Source organism: Prinia subflava, chromosome 2 (assembly GCF_021018805.1).
Source record: "Prinia subflava isolate CZ2003 ecotype Zambia chromosome 2, Cam_Psub_1.2, whole genome shotgun sequence".
NCBI lineage: Eukaryota > Metazoa > Chordata > Aves > Passeriformes > Cisticolidae > Prinia > Prinia subflava.
Window position 1 is genome coordinate 48,587,592 of NC_086248.1, and position 23,597 is coordinate 48,611,188.

The following is a 23,597-nucleotide window of genomic DNA, read 5'->3' on the forward strand; positions in this document are numbered from 1 at the left end:
ACCAGTATGACTTTGCAGGGTAAAAGACATTGTTTGACATATATAACATGTGCTTAAACAATACGTGATATAAGTAAGGAGTTTTATTCATCGTTATTCTCCATGAGGTTTTGTTCGGCTTTGTTCTCACTGTAATTATTTTCATCTGTAGAATTCAAAAGAAGTAGATGATTAGACAATCTCATAAAGAGTTACCTTGTGGTTTGATTCATAACCAATTTGGAAATTGAAACTGAGGCAGTTTGTAGTAAAGCAAAAATAAAATTGTGTACGGTACATTCCTAGCAGAGCGAGAGCTGGCAACTGATGCAGAAAGCTTCCCTTCAGCATAGTTTCCATGAATCTGTATGTGCTGGTTTTGATTAAGGAGCTTTAGAGTTCTCTTGTGTGTTCTCCAAAATGTCAAGCTTTTATTAAGGTTAGTCTGTGGAATTGTTTTTTGCAGAAAGCACATTTTGCTTTTTGTACTGCAGATCTGCTGTTGGAAGCAAGTAGAGAAAGGAGCCCTAGAAATGAGTTGAGAACATGTGGAGGAATCATAACCAAAGCCTGGGCTGAGATCTGCTTCAGTTTGATATGATAGCTGATCTCTGCCTCACTTTCCCAATTTCTAAATACTGCAGTTTACCCAATGTTTGTGAAGCAACCAGGAGAACTGCAAAGTGGTAAGTGGCAGAGGAGATGTGCAACAAACAGCAGATGTAGATTTATCACACATGGGTTAAATATCAATTGTGTAGAGAGTCACCTTGTTCAGGAGCAGCTCTGCCTCTCCGACCAAGTGCAGGAAAATAATAGGTCAGAGAATACAAAAATGGGCATTTCTTGGCTAGTAAGCAGTTGTGGGACGCTGCATTGTTTAGGTGAACCTAAGTCCTCCACAGCTAATGTTCCAAAAGGAATAAGTTCTTTCAACCTGAAAGCTCAAAAACAAAAGTGATGTACCATCTTCTTCCTCACTGTCTTCATCACTTTGTCTCACTGTCAATCTATCTTCATTAGTCATACTGGGCTCCAGATGTCCTAAACTTCAATATGTATACTGCATGTTTTTCTAGATAGAGTTAGCTACCCCAGGACTTTTTCTCTTCATTATCAAACATGTTCATTATAACTTGATTCTTATCTGCTGTAAAACCACTTCATACACTATTACTGTCCACAGATTCCAGCTGCCTCTTTGATACTGCCAGACTAAGGCTGAATGCTCCAAAACTATTGTTTTTTCTGGAATAATAGTAGCAAGAGATTTTATCTGTGAAATTCCTGCATAGAGAGATCTGGCACAATACTCTTGGTTCTGAGAAACAAGGTAAAGCACATTTTTGCAAACCACACAAAATGCACAGATAAAGAACTGGAAAGGTAGTCATAGATTGGTTTGGGTTAGAAGATGACCTTGAGGATCATCTAGTTGCAACTTCCCTGCTGTGAACGTGGACAGCTTCCGGTAGACCAGGTTGCTTCAAGCCCCATCCAGTATGGCCTTGAATACCTCCAGGGAAGGGGCATTCACAACTTCCCTGGGCATCCTGTTCCAGTGTATCACCACCCTCACAATAAAGATTTTTTCCTAATATCTAATCTAAAGCTACTCTCAGTTTAAGCCCATTTCCCATTGTGCTGTTCTACATGTCCTTGTAAATATTCTTGCCTCATCTTTCCTGTAAGCTTCCTTCAAAGCTGCAGTTAGGTCACCCCAAAGCCTTCTTCTCTCCAGGTTGAACAATCACAGTTCTCTCAGCCTTTCCTCATAGAAGAGGTGCTCCATCCCCCTGATCAACTCTACGGCCTTCCTCTGGACTCACTCCAATAGGTCTGTGTTCTTCCTGTGCTGAAGAGCTGGATGCTGTACTCCAGGTGAGGTCTCAGGAGAGAAGGATATTGCAGCGACTATGTCAAAGGCCTTACAGGAGTCCAGATAAATGGCATTTGTAGCTTTTCCCTTATCCACTGTTGCAGTTACTCCATTACAGAGAGACACTAGGTTGGTCAGACAGGATTTTCCCTTGGTGAAGCCATGCCCATGCTGGCTAGCTGGAATCACCTCCCTATCCTCCATGTGCCGTAGAACGTGTCAGATCATTTGGAGAAAACTCATTACTACAAATCTTTTGTGTTAGTCTTCCCTTCAAAGGAGAACTAAATATACTTTGCCAGAAAGGAATAGTTTCCATTTTTACTTGCCATCTCCAGCCCAGTCACATTGTTCTGAGATTTATAGGGACTGTTTCACACGTAAGAACTCTTCCTGTTTGTGAGAACATTCATTTCCTAATATTTTTCATTTTGTTTATTAAATATGAACTTGTACTGTATCTCAGCAGATCCTACAGGAACAAGGTTTCGTGTTGATTTTCATTATGGTGTTACCTGACACACTTGGCTCCTTAGCAGAAGCAAACAGCTTCTAAAGCCTCTGCCAGTTGTTCTAACCCTGCTTTGTCCCTCCTTTGAATTCATCCATGACTGTGATCCACAGGGCCATGAAATTGTCCCCACACCTAAAGAGTGAACTTGTTACATCTGTCTTCCATCATATGCTCACACCTTCTCTTTCCCATCTTTTGCAATGTTTTTATCTAGAAGGAATAGTAATAATATAAAATGCAATAGAGACTATAATAAAATCATCCTCATTGCAAAAAAAATTGCAAAATCACCATTGGGATTCACTAATGGTACATGAACAGAAACATGACTCCAAGAGGAGAGTCTAAAGTCACAGTTAGGTCCCAAACTCTTTTGGTGCCTCTTGAACATTAGCTTAAGCAAAGGGAAACAAAATATAAGGAAAATATATCAGGAAATAAGTGCATTTGCTACTGAACAAAGCCACCTAGTGTAATTAGGGTATGTTTGATACTCTTTCATATCTATGATTTTAAACTATTAGTTACAGTTACTGTATTTTCTAAGAGAAAATGATCCTTAACTATTTAATGCCATTATATTCTAATTAAATTTTTTTTCTTTGATTGTTGCTTGAGGTGCCAAGTATTATAAATAACCTATAATAACACTATTTAATACAGATATGAAGCAATGCTGAGGTAGTGTCTTCCCTTACAACCATATTCAAATAGATTGAATATCAGTATTTTTTTTTTACATGTGCAATGAAATGCTTCTCTGCTACCATGAGATAAAAAGAATTCTTGGGTCAACAGAAGCCAGAACCCTTCTCTCAGTAGTCTCAGATGTTAGTTTGTATTTCCAGAGAAAAAGATTATTCTAAGGCATTCAGTTTTCCTGAGAAATACTGGGTTTGGCTGGGGTTCTTCTTTTTAATTACTAAAGCTGAGCTTTAATATCCACTATCTGCAGCTGTACTTGTACAGTTACTAAAAGGCAGAGAGCTGCGTGGGTTTATCTGTTTCTTTATTTTTAATTCCCAAATTTATTTTTCTGCATTTACAATCTTAAGATTTAAGTTAGTCCTTAAAGGTTGCTATAGAACTGCCCGCCTTCAGAGGCAGGCAGTATTTGGGCTGGAACTCCAGACAGAATAATCAATAAAATTAAAGTAGGGATTTGGGATAGTGTAATAAAATAGGAGAAAAGAATGGAACTACTTATAAATCATAAATCAATCTAGTTTGATAAATAGTTATCAATCTAATGATAAATAGTTATCATATAAAAGTTAATGAAAATGTCTATTGGATATTCCAGATAAATCAGTATGTGCAATAACTCTGCATGTTCATGTCTCCTACAAAATCATTATTCCCTTTGAAATAACATATTTTAGGGAATTGAAAAAATGAAAAGCTAAAGACCCTTGCAGCAAGGTCCCTATATTGCTTTGTGGGGATACATTTCTTCGGAATCAATTTGTCTGTTCCAGTTTTCATACGTATTTTATACCTGCAGTATTAAGATATAGGGAAAAAAGTTCTCCACTTTTCTGTAATTGAGGATTAAAGAACTTTTGTTCTTTTTTTGGTCCTTGAGGTTTGTTTGGTTTTTTTTTTAAGTCGAAGGCCAAGGTAAATTATGGCAGGGAGTTCTTCCCCATTACATTTCAGTTTTCAGTGGGGAAAAGTGTGGTCCGAGAGCAAATGTTAATATGCTAATTTCAGGATGTATTACTAGAGAGACTTGAAAGGATTGTAGTCTTTGCACATAGTGCAAAGAAGATTCTTTGTGTGTCTTACTTTGATTTTAATTCAGAAATTGAGACATTTTTCTGAAGTCACAGTTTAGGTCTGAACTGTCTGATGGCCCTCATCTCATCTTCTCTGTTTCCCTCTGTGTTCTGCTTCCACCTCATGTACACTCTGCTAAGAACAGCTGTGGACAGGTGCTTGAACTGAACTGTATATTCCTGGAATGTTTATGTCATGGGTTTTTTCCTCAATTACCTACCTTTCCTAACTTATTTTAATTGGAAGTGCTTTCTGGAAAAGCCTGTCTCTCTCCATAATTATATAGGGATCTCTAGGAAGACTATGGTACTTATTTTAACATGGTTATTTTTCTTAATTTTAGAAGTTCCTCATTTATAAGGCTCTGGATCTTTTTACAAAACTAATGAGATCTAGAACAAAACTGCTTTAGAGAGGGAATTCATTTCTTTTCATACTACTTTGTACCTTTCCAAGATCCCAATTTAAAAAAAAAACAGAACAAAAATCCCTTACAAAATATGTGCAAGGAGGAGGTGAAGTTCTGTATTTATACATAACCTTTGCAGAGTAGAAGTTTTCTTATTCATAAATGCAATTAAATTTTTTTAAAAAAAGGAAAACCTTTGCCAGATTTGCACATGAACTGCAATTAAAAGTGAACTTGTAGGAGAATCATTTTCCAAAAAGTGATTTTTCTTTTCTGAGAAAAAAACGGCCTTGCTGGTATTTTATCATATCAGTGTTTCAAACAGAAAGGCTTTGTTAACCAGACTGTTCCTGGAAAGGCAGAAAGTTAAAGCATTAACAGTTTTGAAAACAAATTACTTAATCTGTTGGGAGCTGTTATTTTCAGTTCCTGTAACACAACAATCAAAACCTCCTAGAGAAACTGATTTGCTGACTTCTCTAAAAACACGACTGATTTTCTTACAAACAAGTTAAACTTCAGAGAAACTTATTTGCTGACGTCTGTGAAGGAACTACTGATTTTCTTCCAAACAAGTAAAACGTCAATCTTATCTCTGCATAGCCTGTTGCTTGGCACAATTTAAGCAGTAAGGCAGATTTTAATAAAAGTGTAAAAGGTTTTGGTAAAACTAAAAAAAATAAAAACTCTAAAAAAAAATCTGCTCAAAGGATTCTGTGGCTTTTATATATGCCCAGAGCAATTTGAAAAGACACTATTTTGTACTTTGGTCTTACCAGGCCTCACAAAATAGCATAAGGACAGAAGTCCTTCCTGAGAGAAGTAATTGTTAGTAATGTGATAAACAGTACTTATGAATTATAAAGAAAAAGTTTATTTTTTTTCCACAGGGTGGTATCTGTATTTTTTCCTCAGCTTTCTCTGTGGTATTCTTCTGGAGCATTGCCAACTTTTAGTAGTACTGTTATTTAGTCCTCCATCGAACACACATATGTTGGGATTGCTAAGCATAAGAAAGATGTATCACTGCCTATGTAAAACTTAAAATCATGTTCCAGCTTTCAAAACTGAATTTTTACTTTGATTAGTTCAGCCTCCATCTCACCAGCCATAAGCCACCCCAAAAAAGGCAAGGTGATGGAAAGACAAGAAGGGGAGGTGATCTTCACCTATTTCTGGGAAAACAAACAAACAAACAAACAAAACCCCGCAACAGATTGGACACCCAAGAATGAACATGACCAAAATCACCAGTCAGTTTGGGAAGCCTTAACATTTTATTTTATTATTCCCTACATTAAGGGAATAATTTGTTCTTTATCATTTTGCTGCAGTCAGACAGGGGACTGGCAAGTGCTGATGCACAGGCAGTTGGATTTCACAGCTGCTTCCAGGGCACAGAAGTAATTCAGGGGTAGCAAAACACACACTAATACCTGAGTGAATCCTGGAAACCACATAGCAAAGTTGATTGGTCTATACACGGGAGTTTTGGGTGGTAGCCTTAGAAGGGTGCCCATGGGGTATGAAGTTTTACCTCCAGGAATCTTGTAAGTGCTTGCTTTCTTCGTGGAGAACATGCCCACAGGGAAACTGTACAGCTTATGTCATCCCTTCTTGTTATACCTTTACAACTGGAAAAACCCACCTGTGCAGGTCCCTTTGTCCTTGTAAAATGATGCATTTTCCTGCTCTGATTTCCCTTGTGGAAAGGAGTTTGTCTTTCTTAAGTGAGCTCAAAATGCTATCCAGAACCAGACTGTGTTTGCAAGCGAGACCGAAACATAACGGCGCTTTTATATTAATGCCCTGAGGGTCTGAAATGGCATCATTTTAAATTGCAGAGAGGCGTATCAGTGTGATAGTTGTGGACCATACAATGGCCTTGTTTTACTGTAACCCCCTTGTTGGTAACCAGAGCTGCAGTTGCTGAACATGTGAGCCCATCTGCATGAGGTGCCTGCAGGCAGAGGGAGGCCACCAGAGCTGCCCATGGGCAAGAAGAGGCAGGAGCAGGTACAGGCACGGGCAGAGACAGAGCTGACAGGTTCTTCATTCTTCTGCACAGCTCAAAGTGGGGGAAAAAAAATACCAGTAACCCTAATAGCTAGTGCAGCTGTGGAAAGGGGTTAAAGGCTGTCCAGCGAAAAGCAGAAGGACGGGCTGTATGCACATTGTAGGTAAACCCAGCACACTTTCGGCTGGCAGGGCCTCTGGGCATTTGGAATTGCTTTCTTTCCCTGGTATCTGCCCAGTCAAGTTGATATGAGCTGTTCTCAGGCTCCCTGGTGAGTCACTAGCCGGTCCTGGCCCCAGAGTGTAGCCAACACTCACTGCAGGCATCCAGCCGGGTGAGCAGCACAGGGTGGTGCCTCAGGGGTGCTGAAGAGATGAAAATGAACCTGGGTGTAGGTGTGGCTCAGTGTGGGTGAATGACTGTTGAAGCATCAATTTGCCCTCACTTCAGCTTCTCTCCTAACCTCGTGCTTCCCAGCCAAGAGCCCTGTCCCATGGCCTGGGGTCTAACAGTGTAAACACCAGCTGGGCTGGGGGTAGATCCCCAGGTTCAGAGCCTTTCCATCTCAGCAGGTATAACCCATAAGAGGACACAGAGCAGATGGCACTGAGCAAGCTGTGCAAAGTCTCTCCCAAAAAGTGACTCTTTGCCAAAGTAAATTACCATCAGTTGTCATTTAAATGAGAATAAGCCTCACTGATTACTTTTTGCATAATCATTCAGAATGAAACCAGATGTTCCTCTGGCCGTTTTAAAGCTGCAATGCACATTTAAAGGTAGGCAAGAAAATTCTCACAAGAAAAAGGATACTGAGTCTTGTTAGTGAACTGGTTTATCTGAAAAAACTTATTTTTTATTGGTGATGAAAGTATATTTCTGAGTTAGAAACCATTTCCCAGCTGTTAGACAAAGCTATATGGAAATTGCCATCCCAGCAATGTTAATATTGCCCCAGCATGAGTAAAGCTTTCGTTGTTTTTAAAAAGGAACAGTAACTTCCTCTCAGGAAGACTACTCTGAATCACAGTTAGGTTTGGGCAAGTGTTTTAACAGGATGATCTTCTGGGTTTAATTATTATAATTTTACTTACTTGGTACCTTTACATTTCTTGACATGGCATGTTTTCAGTCTACAGACAGGAATCTGGGTTGCAGGGTTATATGAGGCTTCAGAATCATCAGAGAAATTCTTTTTGGTTATCCAGTCTGTTTGAAATTGTCAGGACATCTCCTTTTCCTAGCTTATAAGACCTAAAGCATCCCCGTCTATGTATGTTACTTCCTGCTGGACAAATATTTATAGCATTTCTGACCTTTGCATGAACTTTTAAGAATCAATAACAGCAAAGTGGAAAGAGGGTCAGCAGCAGTTTTGCTTTTGACTGAGTGTAGCTAGTGTTCATCTTAGAATATCTCATATATATTAGGAAATACCATAATCACATTTATGCAGCATTTTTGCAGGAAATTTGCAGATTTCTTCAATGCTGTCATGTAGCTACCATCTGAAGGATACAAGGCCAGAGCCAGTGGTGTCATTGATGGATTTTTAAGTCATTGTGTATCAATTTTTACATGGCAGAACCTCTGCAAAAAGCCTTAAAGAGCAGTGCTGAAGAATAATTTTTTTAGCTGTATTTTACTACTGGACAAATGTAAGTGAATTAGAAACTGTTCTCATTAATGACTTATTGCAACTGGAACATCATCCATTCCCTTCCACTCCAGATTACAGTAATAAAATGGACACAGTCACCCCTCAATGTGTGAGCACAAGCAGCCATAAGGGATGGTTCAAGGCAAAGTTTGTCCATTCACAGTTGTTATCCCTATGACCCTACAACTCAAATATTTTGAAGTACTTTCTCTAATTCCTCAAAATTTATGAAGTTCCTTCCAAATTTGAAGTTTTCTCATAATGAACTAGATATCTCAGTACTGTGTGCTGCCTCTTTCTAAAGGAGAAATTACTTTCCCTTTATTTCTTTGCCTGAAGGAAAGTTTCTAACTTAATTAAATCCTTTCCTTCTTCAGATCTGGCACCCCTAGAAAATGCTTGTGGCACTGTCATTTGCCTACCACAGGTTCCTGGCCAGCTAGTTCAGATTGTAACTGTGAATTAGAAGCCTAAATTCCGGATGCCTTGAGTTAAGTGAGATTAATCCCATTGCTAGGGGTGACAGTAATAGCTCTCACAGAGTGAGAGGACTTCTACCTTGTAATTAGAGTGAATTCTTGCAGCCAGGACTTCCCCTTATGCCATTCCATAGAGGTAGCAAGCAGGGGTTTGCTCTTTGCTGGAGCCTCCTGAAGCTTCTGTAATACATAGAGCTCCTGTTTGTAAATGCAATGTTATTATTCTGAAATTATCTCTCATAAAATCTCCCATTTTTCTCCACTGTTTTGATTGAATGGAGAGACAATGGTAGATATACAAATCTTCACAAATTTCAAAAAAATTTACAGCATCTCAAAAGAGTTGTTTTATAGGTTTCTATGACCATGTAATTTGAAAATTGTGTCTACTTGTTCAGCCAACCATCCCAACATGTCTAAAAATACAAGGAAAATGAAATAAATGTACTGTTTTGACAATTTCTGTTTACTCAGAAGTTGTTTGATCAAAGGTTTTGATAGTCAGGAAATAAGGACTTTTTTTAATGGATGCTATTATATTTAGTATTATTGTAATTATTGTTACATTCCTGAAGAAGAACAAAGGAAAAGGCATTTCCACACAAGTTCTACATGAATTGTTAATGTCAACTTTGAATTTCCTTGTTTCTTCCTAGTTTATAAAACACTCTTAAATATAGAATTGTTTTGTCTTTGTTTGTTCAAATTCTTAGATTCATAATATTAAAGATTTGTTTGATTCCTTTCTCCACATACCCATTTCCCTCTTTGTGCTTCTTTTTTCATTTATTTCAAAGACCAATGTATTGCACCATGTGCATCTTCAGTGCTCTTAAATATAAAGCTGTCTTAGCATTTCACCATTCTTCAAAATTTGCATTTCAGCTTTCAGCAGTCTCTAACCAAATAGAAGTTGCTCTTTTCCTCTTATTCCTAACATTTTAAGTACTTCGAAAAATTCTGTAAAGCAAGAGGAAAACTGAAGTTCTGATATTACACTTAAGTCAGATCTAAGTACGGTATTGGTTTCTAACTCTTCTTTCTCTGGCATAAAGTTAAGACATGTTTGAGACTAAATAACAAAATCAACTTTTTGTTTCACCAGTTCAATAGACAAAAGACATTAATATTATTATTTCTGATGAAATTGTAGTTTGTTGGTTCATTGAGACTACTATTTTGGCTCCAGCAAGAAGCTAAAAGGAGTTCATCTGGCAATAGCACATGGATATGAAAAAGCAACAAGGTTACGTGGACACTGGGACATATCCATGCCTTGGAACCAGGCATGGATCAGATGTTTCCAGAGACAAAGCCTATGGCAGAGTGGGATGATGACCAGGGAGTTTCAGTTTCTACTGATTTTTCTAATTTGCTGACACTGCCAGGGTGGGTACATGTCCATGTGGATTATACCACCACCAGCAACATTGGGGTTTTGTCCACTCATCATTTCTTCAAAACTGGATGATAACTGGAACTGCTCATTGTTTGTGCTGATCTAAGGCTGATGAACACCCTTAAAAGCAACTTCAGTCTGTTTTGTTTGGTTTATATCAGTGTTTAAAAACTGTGGGTCATTTTTATGCGTGGCAAGGTACATGCTGTCTCTTACTGTCTGTTTTATCTCATGGTTTCCCCTTCATCTGTAGCAGCTCTATCAGTCTGGTCTGTGTGGCCTCCTGCTGCAAAGTTTTGGTGGCAAAGTCCACAAATTTAATTCCTTAGGTCTTCCTCTGTAGCTGGTGCACACAAGGCTCAGCTGCTTCTTTTCTCACAAATGTCTGCCTACCCCCAGCTACCAAACACCTTGACTGAATCCACAGTCAATGCCAGAACTTGAGCCAGACACTGGAGCTGGTGTAATGTCAAAATAGACCAGCTGTGCACAGGCAGCTTCTCACCCATCTCACAGGTACAGGAGGATGGGCTGGTCTCACTAACAGCATGCAATTTGGCTTGGTGATTTCAGAAAATGACGAGGAGCAGGAGGCTCTGCTGTCACTGGATAAGCCTGGTTGGTATTCCCAAGGTAATGCTATCCAGCTTTATGATCTACTGAAGAAGATGACTGGCAAGTTGGATCCCAAGGTATGTTACAAGTGAGAGTAAATCTTTCTAAAAATACCCTGTTTTCAATAATTCACCAGACAAACTTTCATTAAGTTATTGATGTAAGATGGCACCAGTGAAAACTAGGAATATGTTAAGTACAGGTCTGGATAGGTGAAAATGCCACTAAAGATGGTGTTACAACATTTTTCGTAGTGAGTAAATTCCTCCCTGGACACAGAAGGGTTTTGAGTCACCAAGAAGAATGTTCTGTCTTGTTTGCAGTGTAGTCTAAAACTTATTCCAGTTTGGGTTTTTTTTTGGTAATCTTTCTACTGCTTCCTATCAGGCTATTTCTGTCAGCCAAAAAACTCACACTTCCTTTTGCTGGTCCCAGTTAGGCATCCCTTTCCAATGCCCCTGGAGGGCAAGAGCAGGGAGGGTGTGTGGGGCCAGCCTTTCCCTTATGGAGCTGGTTGAAGATAAAACCCCAAACTTGACACTAATAGGATCTCTGCATGTCTTGACCAAGTGTAAACATGGAGGAATTTTTATGAGGTCATTTTAAGGCTCTTTTTCTCTCTCTATGAAATACAATTTGCTTGTGTTTTCCTCACATACAATGAACTTTCTAATTTTCTTCTTCCCTCACAGGTTGTTTATTTTGGTGACAGTATGCACTCAGATATTTTCCCAGCTCGTCACTACAGCAGCTGGGAAACTGTCTTCATCTTAGAGGAGCTTCTAGGGGACAAAGGTACAGTGCCTGCAAAGGCTGAAGCTGAGCCTTTGGAGAAGAAAGGAAAATATGAGGTAAGGGTTCCTGCAGATGTTTCCTGGAACAAAATAAAGTAAATTACAAAAAAACCTCATGTCACCTGCACTGAGAATGAACCTGCTTGTCCTACCAAGGTGGTGGCAGCATCAGCATCCCCCAACAGATGTATCCTCCTTGTCTTACCAGGAGGATGCTGTTCTGTCCCAGCTCAGCAATTCATGGGTGACATGGCACCTCTGCCTGGAGCTAAGCCGTGGATCTCAGAAGAGGGGCTGTATGTGCTCCCCCTTAGCAAGAACCTTTTTAGTAACAAGATCCCTCCATCCCACGAGGAGAAATTTCATGCCTACTTATCACAAGTCCAATGCCTGAACTCTGCTGAGTTCATGACGTTTCCCTGTGTGTTGTGGCCAACTGTGAACACAGAGGAATTTTTATTACATTGTTTTGAAGGCTGCATTCTCTCTGTGTGAAATACGGTTTGCTTGTGCTTTCCTTATATACAAAGAACTTTTAATTTTCTCCTTCCCTCACAGGTTGTTATTTTGGTGACAGCTGTGCTCAGATAAGAGGGACTGCTTCAAAATCTGGCCCAGTGCAGACTTACTGATAGTTACCTCAGATAAATAATATGATTTTCAGTTTGATCACAGTTGGGAAGCAGGGCCTTAGCACTGCTGTCACCCTTTAATTCTCCCACAGAAGGTGGGAAGTTACTATGGTTTATCCTTTCCTCTGCTGCCACACAGCAAAGTGGATAGGACACAGCACTGAGATGGATGATGAGGCAGCATTGTCCTCCAGCATCTCTCATGTAGGAAGGAACTACAGTGAAGCGTCACTCTCCATTTGGAGTGTCTCTTCATTTCATATGCTAATAAATAAATAGGTCATTTTCTTCTAATTGCTGAGAAATACATATGCTTTTCACACCTTTTTTTTTTTTTTTTGTAAAGCACTAAATTTTATTTTTCTTCTTAAATAATTACTCTTTGTGATTAAAAGTTAACTTAATAATAGAGAAGATTTGGGAGGTGCATTTATACCTGGTATGTTTTTAATCTACGTGTTATAAAAGCTCCTGGTTTTAATTGAGAAAAGGATATCTTCAATGGGACTAAAACAATATAGATGTGATATCTATATCTTATTTTTTTACTAGTCATATCTCATATTTTCCCCCACTGTCCTGATTTCCAAACTAAAGCCAGACAAGCACATTTCAGTCACTGAAATGAGGAAATGTAAGCTTTAATGTTTAGGCTTTTTTCTGGGTTGTAAAAGAAAAAAAATTGAAGTCAAAAAAATCCTATATCCTATCAAGAGAATGTGTTTCTCAGTAGGAAGGGGAGGTGAAGGAGGAAGAGCTAGTAGCACTTTTAGGTTAATACAATCGGATTTAAATAGTTAGTGCTTTAAAAATAACTCAATATCCTCCATAAATTTGTTCATTCTCTGACTGGAGTTTCTGTTGCATTGCTGCATAAAACTTAAGGTTTGGGGGATTTGTTCAACATGATTTCTTAAGCATGTTGAATACTTGCTCTTGAAGCACACATTTTTAAACAAAAAGACAAAGTGATTCTTCTCCTGGAAGTGCAAAGAAAGAGTAATGGATTATTGTGTTTCCGAGCCCACGATGACGATTTGCTTTTCCCTTGTTGCAACACCTCTGCCCAGCTGCTCACGAGATCCATCTTCTCTATCACAGCAGCTGTCAAGCAGCAAATAGAGACTTTTAGACAGGTGCTTGGCATTTCACTGACACTGTAGCCTTCTTGAAAGAGTGCACCTACCACTCACAACCCCTGTTCCGTTTACATCCGCTACCCATGACAGCGAGGAAGCAAGGGAGAAATGAATTGCGTTGATTAAAGGAACCTGAACCAGGGGGGCCGTGGCAGGTCAGTGGTGTTATTTCATTACCATGCTGCTCACTGGAGTCTGAACAACAGGTCACATCCATATCTCTGCAGTTGACTGGACACCACTAACTTAACAGGACTGGTTCAAAGGGACTCCCTTTACAAGCCTGTGAGAGTTTTATTTTCATTCCCCCAAGGAACTTCTCCTGTTAACCCTTTGGTTTAGAATGGAGAGAAGCCAATTCAAAGGATTGTACAAAGTCAGGTGTTGATGGAAAATTAGTCACAAACAGATTAGATTTCATCTGGTTAATCAGCCTTAGCATTCATTCACAATAAAATACAGTACTACTGTAGGTTTTCCATGCCATGCTGTGTGTACAGAGAGGGACTGAAGACTTAATTCATGATGCAACTCTCAATGCTATCACTCTTTACAAAATGGTATTAAAATAATAAAGTATTACTTTAATTGTCAATTGCATCTTTTTTCTTGAAAGAAATGACAAAAATCTGGTTTTAGTTGTTTGACTGGTGTTTCATCACTAACAGAGAGGGACAGAAAACGACCTCCTCACACACCAAGTGGGAGACTTGTGATTTCCATTTTTATTTGCAGCTTTTGTCTTTTCTCTTCAATTAAATGCATGATATAAGCCAGATACACATAACTGGGAAATTATGTTAACAACTGCAGTTCTTTTAAGTATGTGAGTCATAACCAAATAAGCAAGAGAATAGCAAACTAAAACTATTTATGCAGTTACTTGGCTCCTAAGTAAATTGCAGCATGCAGGGTGAATAAAAATACAAGGCATTGTGTTGAAACAAGGTTTCCCTCCCTCCAGAATTGGGGGTTGGTTTGTTTGGCTGGAGGCTTTGGTTTTGCATTCTGTTCTTTAAATGTGTGATCAGTTCCATCAATGAATAGGAAACTCAACAGAAAGATGGAATTTGTCCCAGGATTTCAAGGAAAATTATTACAGAGGAGCTGTCAGTGTGTAAAAACCTTGGGCTATATGAATGAATGGAGCAGAAATCAAAGAATTAATTGGTGGATGTAGAAGATAATTTTGTAGTTAGAAGGGAAAACTTAATTTTTACTGGTTTGTTGTGGAAGTCAGGGCTGTTATCCCCCTGAATTTCCATTAATTCCCTTGGTGTTACCATAGACAAGGCTATTTACTTTATGCCTTTTGGCTCTGTTTGTCTCTTTATTTCTGTTTATCTTTGGCACAAATCTAACAGTACTTTCAGGGACAACATGATGTGCTGTTGTGAAGCCTGGTGAGTTAAAGCATTATTCTTAGGGCAATATCCTGAAGTGTAGCACATTTTATTTTAAATTTGCTTATAGTCATCCCTGCTGTAGTTTAGGTGCAATAATCACAGGTGAAATGTTTTATATTTGCATGATGTGTAGGAGGGCAGGTTCTGTGCAAAAAAATTCAGACCAGTTGCTGGCTCGTCCATTTGCACACCCAGCATGGGTGTGTGATTCAGGGACATCCCATTGTTGTGGTCAGCACAGCTGTGCTGACAGAAACATCTCTGCTACACCAAAACAACTGTATTTTGAGCATTTATTTTTTTCTGTCATCAAGAGTCAGTGGTGTGTTGATACCTCAGGACAAAGCATACAATCATCAGTACCATCACCCATATCAGATGCCATGAAAGATTCCTCATGCTCTATACTTGCTACAAAGATGATGGCGTAGATGGCAAATCTGCATCTAAATAAAGCCCTTAAAAATACTAATGGCTCCATCTTTGTAACAGCTCTTGTCTCCTTTACATCGTTCTTTCTTTCATCTCTTTACCAGATGTACAAAAACTTCAGAGCTTGGCTCCCTGCTAATTTGTATTTTAGAAAGGTAATAAGAAATCAGTGTTACTCAAGGGTCCTATAAACAGACTCTGTCTATTCTGTCAACAGGCCCTTTTTGTCTAGAGTTAGCAAAGTGAAGGTGGTAGTAAGTACTCCAGGTGTTTTGACTTTGTGGAAGGCCCTGGAACTTGGGAATTTCTGGTACCATCTCTATTTCTCTGAAGTGTAGATGGTTTTTTTGCGAGGCTTTGTACCCTCAGCTGATACAATCGACATCTGACCTGCTGCTGTCTGACCAATATGCCTGAGAGCAAACCAATATGCCTGGGAGATTTGCATGGGAAAGAGGGATTGCCCAGCACTTTCCAGGATCTACTGTCCTGCTGTGAGAGCAAATTCTGTGTCTGGGGACTGCAGGAGTGGCTGATGCATCTTCCAGAGCTCCTCAACCCTGCTGCTGGGCATGTGCCTCCAGGCATGTGAGTAGCCACAGTAAGAGGAGACTTTTGTCTCATTTCAGGGATGTACAGATTCATGGTGTGTGGTCTGTCTTTCATTGCAGGCTGTGATGTGTGCTGCAGGTGAGATAAGGACATCTTCAGGGCATCAGTTAGAGATGGAAGGGGGAGCAATGTCTGATGTTTCCTAGGGATGTGCTCAAAGTTTTGACAGCTCTTTTCAGATTTTAAATGAGGATTTAGCCTGCCAGGCCTGCCCTGTCATGTAGAGATAAGCCAGAAAAATGATGGGAGTTCTGCACCAGGCAACTTGGTGACAAGTCTCAATCTAACTAGTTTGATTTCACCAAGGGCTTGGGTTGTAAATGCAAAATTCAACTCTCTCCTCCTTAATAACAAAGAAAAACCCTCTCTAGAATCAAATTTCCGCAAAAATCAGTTCATTTCCTCAGGTTACATTTTTAATTGTCTGCTGAACTAACCATCCACTTCAGAAAGCAGAACCCTCACGTATCTCCTCTTGTCAATAAACAGGGCCCTGTCTTTTGTACAAATGATTATGTGGGCCAGTACTGGAGCTGTTGTTTTGATTAATCACCTGAACAGCAGTAACAGCCTTAAGAGTTTTCTGAATGTATCATCCAGCTGGCAAACAGATTTTAATTCATTGGAGCATCTACACTTAATTATAAATGATGTAAAGTCCTGGGATTGTCATGGAAAGAGAAGATTTAGTGGGGAATAAAAAGAAAGTAACATGCTGACCCTTTGTGCGAGGCACAAAAAAAAAAAAAAAAAAAAAAAAAAAAAAGCCTAGGACTTCAGCTAAATGCTGATTTTTGAAACAAAAAATAGGAGTTTTTTTCCAATTTATTTCCATCAGAGACAGAAATTAATGTCTGCATTTGTTGAAATCAGTACTTTCCCCTCCTCTGTACTCAGAGGAAAAACTGCAATGCAGATTCATGGAGAGTGGCTCTGTGTTTACTGGTGTGGTTTATTCAGCTTCCTCAACAGCTTCCTTGTTATTAAAAGATAGGGGCTTCTGTGATAAACACAAATGATTGCAGCAGATTCTCAAAACTGTTAAGAGAGGGGTTAAATGGAAAATAAAATACAAAAGTTCACAAACTTGGAGGCACAAACTACGGTATCTGTTCTGTGCTCTGCAGGTCTGAGAAGTTAATTTCTACACAAATGAATTTAACAGATTTTCTATAGTGTAGTTCTGTTTCCCATTTTTCATCTTTCTGTAGATGTGTCCTGGTGTTCTCTTCTGATTGCTCATGGCAGTATATAACAAGTTTCAAGATGAACTAGTAAAAAGTCAGTTTTCCCAATGCTGGTTTAATGCTTTCTTTAAAACATAATTAGTCTAGATGTTGTTGTCTGAAAACATACATTAAAAAATTAATATTCCACAATTTTTTTGGCAACTGAATGTTTCTCATGGATTCTGAGGCTCTGTTTTCCCTCATTCCTCAGCTCAGAAACAGATAACACAGGTGGCAAGATGTGTTATCAGTTACTTTGCAGTTACTCCACCCAGCATCAGGAAGCTCCTTTTCCCCCAGGAGGAGATCCCAGCTGTAACACAGCCTCTCCAGCAGAGAAGCGCAGCAAGCAAGTCACACTATCAGAAAAACAGGGAAAGTAGAAGGGGTTTTCTGAAAAGGTTTAAAAAACTGTTGAATGTTCACTTTTTTATGTCCTAGGGAATCCATAAATTGTATAAACAGGAACTTGGGGATTTATGGGAAGATTGTTATTGTCTTTATATTTTGAAGCCACATTGCTCCTGAGATACAATGCTTACAGGCTTCCCAGAGAATCAGAAAAACACTAGAGTTTTAAACTAAAACTCAAAACACACCTTAAAACTAAAGCTTGTATATGAATAAAGATTCCTCTTTTTGTTAAACTTACATATTTATTTGTTTTTCTTTCAGGGAGATCAGCTCGAAGTTCCTTACTTTGTGTCTAAACAGTGGGGCTCTTTCTTCATGGACAGATTGCCAGGCCTGGAAAATGCAGAGGAGACCTTAGTTCACACATGGTCCTGTAAATGTATTAGCACTTACAGCACTATCGCAATCCCTAGTCTGGAAGCAATAGCAGGTAAGGAAGATGTTTGAGGTTGTTTTTTTTTTTTTTTAGTAAACATGCAGTATTCATAGTAAGTTTGTAGTGCTGTAGATCTGTTTTTGAGATTACAGGGGTGTAAAATACATTCAAAATACTCTGTCCATATGATGCAACACTTAGCACTAGTGGCCATTGATAACTTTGATGTTTTTGCTTTTAATTGTTGCCTGATACATTAGGGGGTTAGTTTGTGTCTGTAAATACTAGGTGTTTAATTGATTCTCTGTTAGAGATAGGGTGCAACATTTACCAGACTGTATATTAGTTCCTGAACTTGGTCCCCACTTCCCCACTGTGATTTGCTATTTCTGCTTTCACTGGTGAGATACATTTGAAACAAACAGCATGCAAAATTACTTGGCGGTGTTACACTTACAAAAAAGTTTCTCACTGATCTGGCTTGTTACACTTCCCCTATCAGCGCTCTGTGACTCTGCAGCTGCAGTACAAACCAGTGGATTATGAAGTGGTGATGAAGATGTGCTCGATCTATCATTTTGCATTACTGAACTTTGTTCATACCCACACCTAAAGGAATAAACAAATTATTAAAAGAATTAAGAACACAACAAGCGTTTACTTTGCTAGCCCCTGCATTCAGCATCTTTTGCCTGCTTCATGCATAAGACTAAGGAGTAAAAGGTTTGTTGCAAGAGAGTATTTCAGGCTTGCCCAGCAGTGGCTTCTACAGTGGGACACTTTGCAACCATATTTTACACATATATTTACATTGTATGGATATCTCAGAACAATCACAGACTGCCACAATTTATTTATGCTTCTGATATGTGCCATTGTGCAGTCTATTTCAGCCTAAAGCACAAAGCCCAAACATACCAAGGGAAAATGCCAACAGAAAGATAACTTCCACAAAACTCCCATCTAATACCTTTTCCAGGGTTATACTGTGGCTTGCTTTGGAAGTGCTGGCCAAGAGAAAACAGCCAGCCACAGTCTGAAACTCTGCATCCCAGCCAGCTCCCCCTCAACCACAGCTCAGTTTAAAGCACAAGCAAGGGATCTCAGCCACAAATGTATGACGAGCTTTCCAGCTACAGATGAAAGGGAGTGAACCCATAAGGTATATCTTAGTGAGTAGGATAGCTGCCTGTCATCAGCAGTGGAGCCTTGCAAAGCCTGTTTCTCCATTAGGAGAGATGCCTTGTGCTGTCCCTCGCTGCACTGAACCGCTGCTGGGCCAGGGGATCATGTCTGTAAAAGTTAAACTCCAGAGCTATGGGACAGGGGAGAAATAATGTTTTAAACTTGCAGCTGTGCGCCGGACAGCAGACTCAAATTTGAAGGTACAAGAACATCTCTGCTTTCTTATGGAGTGCGGTATTTCTTGTTTGTTTGTGTGGAAGAGCAGATGTTATTATGGATGTTAAGGAATTCCTGACTCCTCTTGAATACCTTGTCTGACTCCTATCACAGCAAGCTGTGAGAACCCCTGCTTTGCCAAGCCCTGAAGTTTTTGGCTGCAGCTGTGAGTCATATCTTAGCTGCAGCTATTTGGGAATAACTAGCTAGAAGAGATTGAAATGGGTTATGCAAGTTTGATGTTCTCCAGCTTTTCCTTTCCCATTCATCTGCTTTAATTACCAGCAGAGGACTTTCCATGGCCAAGTTGCAAACACTCAGACCTTTCCTCAAGATCCCCTGAGCCCAAGTGTGCAGCCAGGCTGCCACCATGCTGGCCACATGAAGCCAGCTCCCAGCCAGGGATGTGCTGACTGTGTAGCTGTCTCAGCCTTGGCAGTACCTTGCTCAGCCTGACCTAGCTAAACATGCTGCCACCTCGCTACAGCCTCATGTGAGCTGGGGGTTGACAAGGGCTTCTCTATTAACGATGTCTGACCTGGCTTTTGTACACCTATGTGAGCAGTAGTAAGTGCCATGTACAAGTCAGGATGCCAACAGTTTGTAAGATGCAAAAATATTTGGTAAAATGTGGCCGATGGCTGCACTGCTGACTAAGATTGATTCTTGTCATTTGGCTGCAATGAGTATTTGTGCATAAAGAACATCTTGATTTACTCCTCAAGACTACATTGAAAAAGATTATTCCAAAAACTTTTCAACCTTACTCAATACTAGTAACTCACTCAATACCAGTTCAAAGACACATTAGAAGTTCTGAACTTTAATCTTGCTTCTGGCAAGGAGGGTATTACTGGAGTTGCAGACTATTGCACCATGGTTCATCATCTAAACTCTCCTAAGAGTTCCTGAAGAGAAACTGACATTTTCTTGGTGGAGACCTTCTACAATACCTTCTGTGTACTTCCATCCGTTTGGAGAGGAAATCAGATATATGCTATATTGACAGTACATGTACATGTTAATAAAATTGTAGAAGCCACTGTCCCTACTCCTATTCTACATGCCTCACTCACAAAATCCATCTGTTTCTCCACTTTTCTGCCTTTGAGACTCTCCTCATTTACAGCTTCCTTACAGATTTTGAGCATTTTAAAGGACAATGATATCATAAGACAGATTTTCCAAACTGGGATCCATTACCGTGGGAATGTTACTTTAGAGCTCCCACATGGAAATTAAAAGGTGTAGGGGTCTTGCTGAAAAAAGACATTCTGCATAAACCAGTTTCAAGGACATCCTTCTCCACTCCAGAAGTTTAGGCATGAGCCAAGTAGAGGAGGATTACTCCTAACTTTCCTACCTGAATAATCTGAACTTTACCTTCCAGGACAGTGCCCACTGCTCTGTGACCATGTGATCACATTTCCAGATCCCCATGTTAATAATGGTATTTCCTGCATCATATAGGTATTCCAACAGTAATTTCAACAATTTCAAAGAGTACCATTTCAGACAGGTTTTTTGATTAATAGTACTTTGATCCAAAAATGTGAGATTCATATTTCAAGCTAATGCTTTGCCTTTCAATCTCACTATGTTAGGTATTTTTATAAAAGTCACACTTCAAAAAATTCCATGAGGAGTTCTAGAGCTGTGGAGGGGATTCTGGTATGGGCTTGGGTTTTTTTCTTCATTACAAAGAAAATGTTAAGAAAATGGAGCTCTAAACTTTAGTAAGAAGAACATAAAAAACTTTTTTTCTAGTTTCATAATTCTTAACCTCATGCTTTAAATTTGTCTAATGGTGAAGTTTGTTGAAGGATTAAAAACTGCTGCAAGCAAGAATAGGAGACTGAGGGATGTTGGAGTTCAAAAGAATTTCATTTCAAAGAATCAGTGCAAATGTAAATGTTTTATGGAGACAGTTCATTTCACACTTTGGAGATTTGATAACCAAGTGTCATGCATGAGAACAATGCATTCTTTTAAATCTTGTGTGCGATATGAAATTGTATCAGGGTTTGCCCATATAGCTGCATAAGTTTTTATTCATGCCTTATTGTTATTTCAACTAGCTAGAACTACAGAAAAAAAATCTCTATTATAATTAACCAAAGCTGTCCCTTTAAAGATGCCTAAAGATCTGTACCCTGCCACTTTCTGCAGGAGTTTGAGTCGTCAGTCTGCTTGCTGTATAAATATAATGATAAAATTGCCAGTGAACCATGACAAAGAAGTTCATGTTTCTGCTTAGAGCTGCAAATTATCTGCACAATGGAAAGCTCAAGGCAGCCGTGGCTGGGGCTCCAGAACTGGCAATGTGTAGGTCACAGATACACAGGTCTGCCCAGCAGAGATCAGCTACAAATTGCAAACTTCACACACCATCTTCCACATGTATTTTAAAGGTGAATGCCCTGGAGGAATCAACTGTTATAATGGAAGACATGAATTTCACTAATCAGCCATATATTACAGCCATATACTACACTAATCAGCCATATACTGATTTCTGTATCCTCAACAGCATCATTTGGAATTATTGCTGAAGTGAAACAAAAAAACCCCTCATGTTTTTGCACCTTAGTTCTATGTTTTTTCATTGACATTACATCATGTAAAATCCTACTCCTTTTAAAATTAAATTGGTCCCTGCTGTAACCAGACTGATAATTGTGCTCTTATTCAAATGATACAATAATATATAATTCCCTTAAACACATAGAACTATCTATGTTATGCATTGCTAGTTAGCAGAAACCTTTCATATTGAATGCCTTATCTTACAATTGTGCTTTTACTTTCCAACTTCAGTGTAAAACTGTATCCATAAAATAGCATCTAAAGACTAAGTTCATCAAAATGCTTTGAGGATTTAAACTGCTTTGGCAATTTGCTGTTACAAATAATAGTTGCTGCTACAAGGCCAAAGAGGTCATTTTTATAATTAAACTTTTTATGCAAAAAAAAAGTATTCTTACACCTGGTGGAAAATTGGTGTAAATACACAACTGTAGCATTTTTGAGGTTTTCTGGCCCTGAGGTTTCATACAAGGAAAAAAAACAGATAACAAAGATAACAGAATAAAGATATGTGTTCTGGATGTATAAATAGCATCTGATCTATGTGTCAGTTGAAAAGCATTAGATAATGTAAATCTGATTCATCTGTTCCAGGAAACTAGCTTCAATGTTCTCCTTTTAGGAAAAAAAGAAAAAAACATGCTGAACACAACCAACAGATATTAGGCATCTATTTTTTTCAGCTGAAAACTACAGCTGAAACCAACAATAAACAGCATTTTAACCATAAAAAATATTGTTCAATAAATCAGGACTAGTTTATAAAAAATCTTTAGGACCTAGTTACTTCCCAAATGGTCTTAGACCTCATCTTTACCACAGGATTTGACTACTTAATAGTAATTTTCAATGTAAAAAGGACAGTATTCAGTGTATTACAGTTTGTTCAGGTTTTCCTTCCTCCTCCAGAAAGGTGTATTGACTTGCGCCCCTGAAGACTGTGTCAAATCATGCAGAACCCAAAAGATTACTTCCTAGCCAATAGCTGACAAAAATGTTCCTGCCATCGTTATTCTGCTCTGAGATGTCAAAGTAGAGGCACCTCGAAAAGATTAAAGGGAGAACTCATGAGCAACTCATTAAGAAAAGGGGGAACCACTCAGTCATTTCTCCTTTAAAGTTGTCCTTGAACTCAGGCAGCATAATTTCATTTGCAGGCTGTAATTAAAGCTATAATTGGATTTTGACTGGATCACAGGCTTATGGGGTAGGTTTAGATTGATACTTTATAAACCCTAGTTGTAATACAAAGTGTTGATAATTTTTGAGTGTGAAAACTAGTGAAAATAGGTAAATCACCAAGTATTGAAAATACTTGTCTGACCAGGTTGAAATTATATATAACCTGCAACCTCACATGTACAAAAAACATTGCTAGAAGCATTTATGTACTCTGGATTGTTGCCTAACATATTGCCTCTGGATTAAGATGGTCACACTTGCACAAAAATCTATATAGGCCTTGTCTTCATGTGTGTCTGTGAGTAGATTTTTATTTTTAGGTAAACAATGTTTGTCACCCCTCCAGAGAAAAAATCAGGGAAAGGGAAAGAAAACATTTGTTTTACAAGAGAGGGGAACATGATGAGATTAACCCATCTCATGAGTTTGGAGAGGAAGGTTGATCTTGGTGAGTTTACCTCAGAATGAAAGTAAAGGGGTGTATCATCTCTGTGTTTGTCTTAATATAGTTCCTTCACAGGAACTTCAAAATGCAACTTTTTCTTCTTTTTTTTTTTTTTTTCCTTTTTTTTTTTTTTTTTTTAATCAGTCAGAACTGCCTGTCACCTCAAGCAATTGCTTGTTGCCAGGCTAACTTCTCGAACCTACCTCAGAAGCCCTTCCTCCT

General features: G+C 38.9%; 1 protein-coding gene across 1 annotated transcript in view; it reads left to right on the forward strand.

Moving 5' to 3' along the window:
* NT5DC1 (5'-nucleotidase domain containing 1) overlaps positions 1-23,597 on the forward strand; it is a 123,531-nt gene that overhangs the window by 94,609 nt on the left and 5,325 nt on the right. Inside the window, exons 9-11 of the mRNA XM_063389842.1 lie at positions 10,686-10,804; positions 11,420-11,578; positions 17,647-17,815. Coding sequence (XP_063245912.1) covers positions 10,686-10,804; positions 11,420-11,578; positions 17,647-17,815 — 447 coding nt within the window. The remainder of the gene's footprint in view (positions 1-10,685; positions 10,805-11,419; positions 11,579-17,646; positions 17,816-23,597) is intronic.